Consider the following 10291-nt stretch of genomic DNA (forward strand, 5'->3'; position numbering starts at 1 on the left):
TTCCCTTATCAGCGACCTCATTTCGGAAAGTAGAGATGGCTGTTCCTCGCCTATGACCCTGGAGGTACAGGGACCGCATAGGGTCTTGCTATAGGTGTCTGGCAGCTTTACTCTGCACACCGGACATCTGACTGATTTGGAGGTGGCTTTCGCCGGGTCCTTCCCCGAGGGGGACTCAGCCGGGGTTCCCTTTTCCTGATAACATAAGGGGCACCTCATCAGATCTGGGCTGTGGGGACGGGTGGGGAGGGTGGTCTGCGCTATGCGCACTTACCCCTCCACCAGATGCAGTGTTGCCTTCCATCCCCTGGCGTCCGATGCAGTCACACAGCCTGGAACGACCTGTGACGACTCTGGAGAACGCTTTGGTCCAGGAGCGCGCGCGCCCTGGATTTGAAACCGGCGTCTGACGTCACCGGATGTGACGCTGGTAAGCCGCGCCTCCACTTCCTGCCGGGCATCTGCGCGCGACCGCGCTCGGCGCGTGCAGGGAGCCACCTCCATTCCTGCTATGGCGCTCCGGCCTCCACTGCCCAGCCGTCGTCCTGCGGGTACTCGGCCCGCCACGGCCGATTGCGCCCACTTCTGTCGGTGCCCGCACGGCCAGCCGCCTGCGAGGAGCCGACCCGTCCTGGAGCCGAGAGCCCCCCCACCGGGAGGAACGGCTCCCTCCAGGAGCGTCGTCCTGCTCCTGGCCTTTGGAGCCGAGGGACTCCCCACCGGGAAGTTTCGGCCCCGGGACCTCTTGACAGGGGAAGGATTGGACCGGCCGCACGATCCCCTGGGCCCCTCCGGTAAGCTCTCGCGTGTCCCTCCGTGCAGGGACAGGAAAAAACACTGAGGGAAAGGGGGTGGGATGTGGCCTTTTAACCTCTCATGTGCTTTCCTGTCCCTGTAAGGAGGAGGACGTCCTCCATAGTGCTGTCAGGTGGACGTCCTGGAAAGTGGATTTAGAAATGCACATTGATATTATGCATTATGGGATTGGGTTCCTTATTGTATATTATACATTTTTAGATAATCAGTATATGCTTCAATAGCATGGATTTTGTCCAGTACACAGTGAGAGGGATCAAGTAATATGATACCTATTATGTTGTTTGTTGGCAATATTTACACTTTAGGTTCCATACACCTTATATATCTTGGATAGTGCGCATGCGCGGGTCTGGGCTCGCTGGAGAAATGTGGGATGCTCTTTAGTGCTTCTCGGGTTGTCTACGTCATCTGCTGATGGCGTGACAGCGGAGAGCGCATGAGCACCTGTACGCTTCTCCTGGTTCTAATGGCGGGCCTAGTGAACTTACGCATGCGCCGTTAAATCCTTAAGTGACGTTGTTTTATTCATCTGCCTTTTTGAGCATGCCCAGTAGTAGTGGCTCATTTTGGGCCTGAATGAATAGGAACTTCTGAGCATGTGTCATGACATGATGATCTACAGCCAATTAGAGCACCCTAGCTGTGCACATGCGCTGTGAAAGCTTACAGTGACTCATAGTTATCCACTCCTGTCACTGAGCATGCACAATAGCAGTGATCCATTGTAGGCTGTCTGCATGGGTAGGAGGAACTGAGCATGCGTCAAGACATAATGATGTAATGACCTAGAGCCAAACAGTGCTTCAGTGGACTATTTAAACAGGCACTCCCCCTGCTTTTACCGTGCCTCCCGTAGAAGCAACAGCAAAACGCGTGTCGGGACACCTAGGGGACTCCACATCAACCTCATGGTATGAATTGCTTTATTATCTGGTAGAATTCGATATACAGGACTACAAAGCAGTGATGGTATACGGTACAGTTTCATTAGGATGATGCACCGAGAACGGGAGAGATTTGAATGCCAAAAACTATTTAGGCAGCCATTTGATAGCAGGTTTGGATATAGGCATCACGGACACATGATTATGGGCTACAAATGATCCCTTTTTAGATGCCACATTATAAACTCCAATGCATTATTCTGCAGGATATGAATAGAGGCGTTTTGTTTGCAGTTGTATGTCTAGCAGCAATTCACATAGTCACCTTGTTTGGTGACGTTTTATGCTTAATTAGGAGTTGTTTTTGTAGTCTATTGACGATTGACATCCCTATTGTCAATTGACGATTGATGATTGACATCCCTTTTGTTATGATATGCACATCTCTTTGATTATTTCTTTTGAATATTGTTCAATAAAAGTGAATTTTTACCAGTATCATCTTTCTTTGAGCCAATTTTTATTTCATGGGATCAAAATTGTGAATTTTTGAATAACTCTGGTGGTACACATCAATATCAATTTTGATATTATTGTGAATAGGGCATCCCATTGTGATTAAAAGCTGCTAGGTAGTATTGGCCACAAACTAAGGCTAGTGATCTCATTATATGAGCACTGAGAAAATCCTGAAGTCAGTGGATACAAGTCACAACCAGATATTACATGACAGAGTTCATACAGCATTTTATTAATACAAGAGTTCATAACAGTGGACAGTGTACATAGCAGGGGCAATACATTAGTGACACCGGTTTTGTGAAGAGGATCAGAAACAGCCAAGAGTAAGACCAAGTCCAATGTTAGAGCCATCTCCTGTCACATGGTCTATTGCCAGTTACTGGCCCTCAGATTAAGATGGATAAGTGCCATTAAGGTGATCATGTGTCTCACCGAAAGCTTGGATTTTACTCCTTTTTAACAGAATCATCCACATCAGCTTCTTGCTCCTTGTGGTGGCTAATAGCCAGTTCAGTGTAAAAACCACCAACCAGCCAGTTTAGTGTAGTGTGGTTTATGATGTAGCTCAGCATATCATCCATACTAGCCTTTATTTTTGTGACCTCGTTCTTTGTGGCGGTTAAAAGGCTGGCAGACATTTTCCTGAAGGAAGAGGCAGAGTGGAAATTTTGGTAGACATCTGCAGCCATGGCACCAACACTATGAGCCTTGCTCTGAATGTTCTGTGGAAGACCTTGAATGCTAGAGACCAGAGACAAGCATGTAGTCTGCAGGTGCCGAGTGAGATTTTGGGCAGTCAGTATTTGGGATTCAATTTGCTGTAAATGGAAATTGACAGGTTATATTTTAATATACAAGTGATGCACAGCATAAGCCTTATGAAGGAATGGCATTACCTCTGCACCTTCAGCGTCTCCACCAGCATCTTCTCCTGTGCCTCTTGTCCACTCCACCCACTTGTTGTACATGTTCTCCTGGGCATCATGGATCTTCTGATTTACAGCATTCAGGTTTTTTCTTGCATAATCAAGCTTAAAGAAAGAGCAATACATTTACTTGGGTTCATGGAAGACTGGTTGAATGAGGCAGGTGTGAGTATATGCAATACCTCTGTTATTTAGCCCTTTCTGAAAGTTAGCGCCAAGAATAGTCATGTTTGACTCATGGATGTTATCACAGAGGTTTAAGGCTACAAGTACATTTACTAACCAGGCTGACAGTGCTTTGGAGCTGAGCAATGGTCTTTTGACTCCTGCATTTTGCATCCTTGATCCTGGTCAAAGCCTGTTGATAAGAACGCTTGCAGACCTTAGTAGAGAGCGATCCCAGGCGCACATAGTAACCAGGCTCATCTTGGGACACCTCAAAGCCTTCTGTCTTAGTTGCCTCCTTAGCTATAATAAAGAAGGAAGTTATGCCCATATAGTCAACATAAGGAGCAATAGGGAAGGATCTTAAAGAAGTACTCCCAGCAAAGTGAATCCTTTAATATATTGCAAACTTACTATACAGCACTATGTACTTGCAATTGTTCATTTTGCCCATCTACCCAGCCATTTCCATTAGGCCCATGACATCACATGATCAAGAAACCGTAGGAGTCAGCTAGTCTATGGAGAAACAGAAAGACTATTCTGTCACTGAAAGTCCCTGGCAGGAGAAGGAGCGAAGCAACTGGGTCAGGGATGACTGCAGGGAAAGAGAAAAAGACTGATGTTTCTAGAGAGTAGAGAAGAGGAGAATTAACTTTGTAGAAAGCCAAAATGAGCAGTTCAAGTACACAGCACTATACAAGATGACAACAGCAACATATGAAGGTTAAGACCTTGGATGGGAGAGCTTCTGTAAAGAAACCCAGACAAGCTAGCATTTGGTCCATCTCTGGAAGTCATTATCCCTTGTGCACACACGTTGCCAGGCTTGGGAGGTTTTGGCTTACCCAACTCCTCATCTGTTGGTTGCAGGTAGTGTTCCAGAAGAGATTCAGACCTAGTTAGTGCAGAATCCACATGGTTGCTCATGATCTTCACAACACTGCTTCCCAGAACAGTGTTGATGCCGCCATTTACCACAGCCCTAGTCATCTCCACACCATCCTGCACAGCTCCCTTAGTTTTATCCACTACTCCTGTGATACTATGGATTACAGCATCTCTGGCACCAACAACAGCTTCTGAGGCATTAGCCACAACCTAAGATATACAAGATGGCACTTGTGTAATCTGAAGTGAAGTGCAAGGGTCGCTGTCATTTTACCAGCTTACCTTTCCAGGAGGCTGATACAGAATAGGCAACTTCTCCTCAATCTTGTCCAGTCCAACACAGGCCATATTGTTTGCCAGAGCAACTGTGAGGGGAAGAAAGGGACATCTGATGCAATAGTCATCTGTGTACAGAAGGCAGCAGAGACCTGAGTAATACTAGGACTGGTGTGATACAGGAAGTAAGCAATTTCCTAAAAGCCTGGGTATCATGGCCAAAGTGGAGAAGTTATACCCAAGTTGGTCTTGGATTTTTGGTTAAGAAGGAAAACCATTTAGTAAGTAGGGCTTATTGTCTCTGCAAGTGAGTCCATTTCAGTTAGTAGTTTCCCCATCTTTAGCTTGGGTTGCACTACACATCAGGCTGCAGAGTGAGGTGAAGGGATGGGTCAGCAGTAGTGTTGAGCAATACCATCCGATACCCTAAAATATCGGATGGTATCGGCCCGATACAAAAAAGTATTGGGCATCACCGATTCCGGAAGTCCCATTCAAGTCTATGGGACTTCCGGTATCGGAATAAGAAAAACCCTTTTCTGTCCTTGTATGTACAGCCTCTCGGGGCTGTGTACGGCCTGCTGGGGGGGGGGCTGTGCAGGCATCATCCGATGGGAATACAAGTCCCATTGGGCTATGCCTGCTACCATGACGGTGATTGACACATTAGCCAATGATGGGACAGTAGTAGTCCCATCATCTGGCTAATGTGTTGAATGAAAAAAAAAAAAAAAAAAAAAAAAAATACCACATGCATGCAACATACATATATACCACATGCATGCAACATGCATGCAACATACATATATACAACATGCATGCAACATGCTACATGCAATACATATAACAGAGTACATACTCACCATCACTTGTCACTTTGTTCCCCGAAGCCATTGTCATTTATGGAATAAATATTAAAACAAACCACCAATATACTTACCCCTGATCCACAGAAGTCAACGAGTGTCCCACGACGATCTTGCGTGGAGAACAGCAGCATCAGCTGATGCTACCGTTCTCTACGGGCTCCAGGAATTTAATGACGGGAGGTAGGTATCCTTCTGCACTGTATTCCTCCACCACTGTTAAAAAAAAAAAAATATAAAAAAAAGTCCCTAGTCTCACTTTATGGCATTGCTGTGTGAGAAATTTCCCACGCAACTTTTGCTATAAAGTGAGACTAGGGACTTTTTTTTACTGTGGCGGAGGAATACAGTGCGGAAGGATACCTACCTCCCGTCATTGGATTCCTGGAGCCCGTAGAGAACGGTAGCATCAGCTGATGCTGCCGTTCTCCACGCAAGATCGTCGTAGGACACTCGTGGACTTCTGCGGATCAGGGGTAAGTATATTGGTGGTTTGTTATTTTAATATTTATTCCACAGACGACAATGGCTTCGGGGAACAAAGTGACAAGTGATGGTGAGTATATACTCTATGTTATATGTATTGTATGCAGCATATATGCATGTAGCATGCATGCACTTTTTTTACATTCAACACGTTAGCCGGATGATGGGACTACTACTGTCCCATCATTGGCTAATGTGTCAATCACTGTCATTGTAGCAGGCATCGCCCGATGGGACTTGTAGTCCCATCGGACGATGCCTGCACAGACCCCCGGGCAGTCCGGCACAGACAGCACATCATGATGCGCACAGACCGCGCATCATGATGATGTCATTTCGGCAGCCAATCAGAGCCATAACAGTGGCTCATTGCATTATGGGAATATCAGTACTCTGTATCAGAATTCCGATACCGCAAATATCGGCCGATACCCGATATTTGCAGTATCGGAATGCTCAACACTAGTCAGCAGGCTTTTGGCTATGCAATTTGAGAGCAGCGCGAGGTAGTGGCTGAGACACGGATTTCAGCAATGTGTCACTGATTAGGTTGTGTGCCGTTTCTCAACAGGTATTTTATCAGCAGGCATAGCATCCTGGATGTCTTCTGGTCCAACCTCACCCCAGCACAGATTAGTAGCTTACTGGCAATATACACCGAGAGGTAAACTAGCAAACACCGATCACACCCTGCTGGACCCAGAAAATGAAGGATAGAATTAGAGTTCATACTCTACTCCGTAAGAAAAACCAGTCCGATATTGTTGCTGAGGAGTGGGATGAGTACAGTGCGATTTGTCATCTAGCATCTGAATGCAATTTTAACATGAGCTTTTTCATAGAGTAATTCTCAGTTAAAGTGGTTTTCCAAGGAAATGTTCTGCAATATATTAGATACAACATAGATCTCTCACATTTATAAGTGCTTTCCAGATGTAGCTTACTGTACATGTATTATAGTTATCTGAAAATGGCATGGGATCCCCTGAAATTTAATGAACCAGCTGGGGGCCAATGTTTATAGCATGGGAAGAGGTTTAATACCCATGATGCTTCCCAGGCTATTAGTATCAGCTCACAGCTGTATATGTGGGTTTACTGGTTTTTAAAATGGGGAAACCCAGATGAAGAGTGACATAGGGTTCCCCCTATAACCAGCAAAGACTAGGTACACAGCTGTAAGCTGTTAATAGCCTAGGAAGGGGCCATAAGATATTGGCCCCCTCCCACACTAAAAACGTCAGCTCTAAAGCTCCAGAAATGGCACATCCATAAGATGCACCAATTCTGGTGCGCAGCCTCCCTCTTCCCACTTTCCCTGGTGTGTTGGCAAGTGGGGTGATAAGTATTAGGGCTGATACCAGTCACCCCACTTGCCAAGCCTTTGCTTTATTATATACATGTACAGCAAGCACTAAATATATATCTATCAGATGAGCAAGAGGTAATAGTGGTCAGAATGCAATCTGTATCAGATGAGCAGGAGTTAATAATGGTCAGAAAGCAATCTGTTTAAGGAGATTGAACTCCCATATTTCTCAAAAAAAACGCATTACTGGTGCCAGCTTTGTGCATACATTTTAACAGTGTTCCACATAAGAGGCTAGGGGAAAACCCACAAGAAGCTCAACCTACTTTGAGGCTCAAGTTTCTGCAGGATTGGGATGGCACCAGTGATGGCCACAGACGTGACGCTCCTCACACTTTTCTCTGCAACATCACATACAGACTTCAGGTAGGGATGGTGGTCTTTAGTGGTCATGTAGGCAGAGGACATCATGGCATATGTCAAGCTCACCAGAGGGAGGTTTGTCAGTCTTACCACCACATTCTAAGGAAGAAAAGAAAACCATGGAAGAGTTGGACAAACAGCAATGTACAAGTTATGATATTGTGAGAAACACTGCAGTGAGACCTCCAAGACGAGCATGTAAGGGTATGTGCACACACTGCAGATTCACCTGCGGGTTTTTTCCTGCGGTTTCACACCTCTACTATGTTAAAGGTGTGAAACCGCAGCAGAATCCACAGAAACAATTGACATGCTGCGGAAAAAAAAACACGCAGCTTTTCCGCAGGTAAAAAATGGCAGCGTGAGCACTGCGGTTTTGAAAACCCATAGGCTAACATGGTAAAGTACCATGTCTGCGGAACTGCTGCAGTTCTGCAGGGCCAAAACCGCAGAGTGTGCACATGGCCCAAGGGCCACCAGCCATGTACAGAGATAGTGGACGGCCCATTAAGGCCATGTGCACACGTTGCAGATTCTGCTGCGGATCCACAGCGTTTCAGGCTCTGCGGGTCCGCAGCAGGTGTAGCTGTTGTACAGTACCATTGTTTTCAGTGGTAAACTGAAGAACGCTGTGCACATGCTGCAGATTTTTCCACGCAGATTTGCTGCAGGTTCAAATCCGTAGCATGTCAATTCTTTGTGCTGAATCCGCAGCGGTTTCACACCTTCTCCATTGTAGAGGTGTGAAACCGCAGGTCTTTTGACCTGAGATTTTACCAAAACCACAGCACCTAAAACTACGTGTGCACATGGCCTAACCCCTATACAGCCCCATTACAGATCTAACCCGGATCTACAGATCAGTCATGTGCATGATCCTCTCTGAGGACATGTGGAAGTGCTGAGAACTTGAGATCTACACCAGACCCCAGCATGAAGGAGCCACAGCAGATCCAGTAAATGGAAACATGCACAGGAGGCACCATCATATGGCAGAACCCCACACCTGGGAGCCAATATCCTGCATGAGTGGGCATCTCCCACAGGACGGGGGCACATGGGTCATGTACACAGTGGGGACACACATGGCCTCTTCCCAACACTTGGTGACACCATAGCAGCGACCCTACAACATAACCCTGTAATTAGATACAGGAGCCACCTAACCGCAGGACTAAGTGATGGGGATCAGAAGATACAAGGATCTCACTAGGAAGTGAGGAGTCTCCATCCATGCTCAGTAATACCTATATAGGAAGGGGGGAGGGGTGTCATCCATCCATGCCTAGTAACATTACTACCACCCACTGCATAAGACAAGTAAATGTTACCTGTTGCTGCTGCACCTTCTCAGCCATGTTGCTAAGTGAAACCTTACAAAAAGCACAGCACCGCCCCCTGCTGCAAAGCTATCACAGCTGCCGCCCAAGCACTCAGTTACGCTGTGCAGGTAGGGAATGCTGTGCTGCAGCTCGGGAGCCTCCGCACTTATAGGCGGTGACCACGCCCCCTGTCTCCGGGAAGGCTTCCTGCTCTCAGCTGACTGGTGACGTCACGCAGTGTGCTCTCCTGACTGGTCGGAGGGTGGCTGTGCGCAGCGTGCAGCGGTCACACAGGGTATTACAGCAGCTGTGTGGTGAGAGCGGTGAGCAGGGCCGTGTTATGGGCTGAGGTCACGTGTACATATGGCGGTTATTGCTCCGCACAGTGCAGAAAGTCCCAGTGATTCAGCTGCCGGTGTAATCTCACTTCTCCCCATACAGGATACAGGGCTGCCGGCAGTACGCTGGGTGGTGGCTCTGCAGCTCCTTTCTCTCCCCACCCTGACACAGGAGTGTGCACTGTGCCGAGCTCCGGGCTTCTCTAGGAGAAAGCAGATGTGCCTGAGGCGTCTTATGTCCTGGAGCCCAGAGGCATCTGCAGGCCCAAAGCAGATGTGCGCAGTTCTTAAAGGGGTTGTCTGGGAGTGATTCCTCTCCTTACGATGGGCCTAAGTGCTGACAGGCCGGTGGTTGCTGTAGAGCCGGCCCTCACGCTGTCCGGAAGATCTCTGTGACTGTGCAGCAGCTGAGTCTCCAGCAGTCGCTGACCGCTCCGAGCCGGACAGAGCAGGCCGTCCACGACTACCTGCCTGTTAGTTCTTAGGCCCATAGTAATACTGTAGTCATGGATAACACCTTTAGGCTAGGGGCACACGTTGAGTATTTGCTTGCAGAATTTTCTGCAAGGTTTCTGGATCTCTTGGCAGCAGAAACACACATTTTGCTGCAATTTTTGCTGAGTTTTTGCATAAGTTTTTGTACAGCAATGAAGGCTCTTTTGAGCTAAATAAAGATATGAAAAAAGTTTTGTGATGTAATTTCTTGTTTCAAAACATTCTTTTTCATGCTGATGCAGTGTGGCATCAGGGTAATGGGATTAGGGCTTGGTGTCAGCAGCTGTCTTTGACACCTAGGCCTAGTAATGCAAAGGTCAGCCTGACACCTTCATTACTAAATCGATAAGTAAACACAAACCTACACACACACTGTTACCAGCCTCTGTAGGAGCCTTAACAGAATGAACTTACATAGGCTGTAACTAAACAGCAACTCTTAATTTTAAAGAAAAACAATTGTGTGGGTTCTCGCATAATTTTAATAACCAACAGCGGGAAGGCTGAGGGCTGATGTTAATATTCTGGGAAGGAGCCAATAGCCATAAAGGTTCCCAGGCTATTAATAT

The 10291-nt window shown here is 46.9% G+C and overlaps 1 protein-coding gene across 1 annotated transcript; it reads right to left on the reverse strand.

Annotated features, from left to right (window-relative positions):
* Positions 1-2433: 2433 nt before the first annotated feature.
* Positions 2434-9056, reverse strand: LOC141048270 (perilipin-2-like). The gene is made up of 7 exons (XM_073543708.1): positions 8899-9056; positions 7471-7666; positions 4490-4572; positions 4165-4417; positions 3435-3619; positions 3122-3256; positions 2434-3043 (listed from the first exon to the last, which is right to left on the reverse strand). The coding sequence occupies exons 1-7, from the start codon at positions 8923-8925 to the stop codon at positions 2672-2674; spliced, it is 1251 nt and encodes a 416-aa protein (XP_073399809.1). The 5' UTR covers positions 8926-9056; the 3' UTR covers positions 2434-2671.
* Positions 9057-10291: the final 1235 nt, after the last annotated feature.

This window comes from Dendrobates tinctorius, unplaced genomic scaffold (genome assembly GCF_039654945.1).
Source record: "Dendrobates tinctorius isolate UK_male_01 unplaced genomic scaffold, ASM3965494v1 ptg000134l, whole genome shotgun sequence".
Taxonomy (NCBI): Eukaryota; Metazoa; Chordata; class Amphibia; order Anura; family Dendrobatidae; genus Dendrobates; species Dendrobates tinctorius.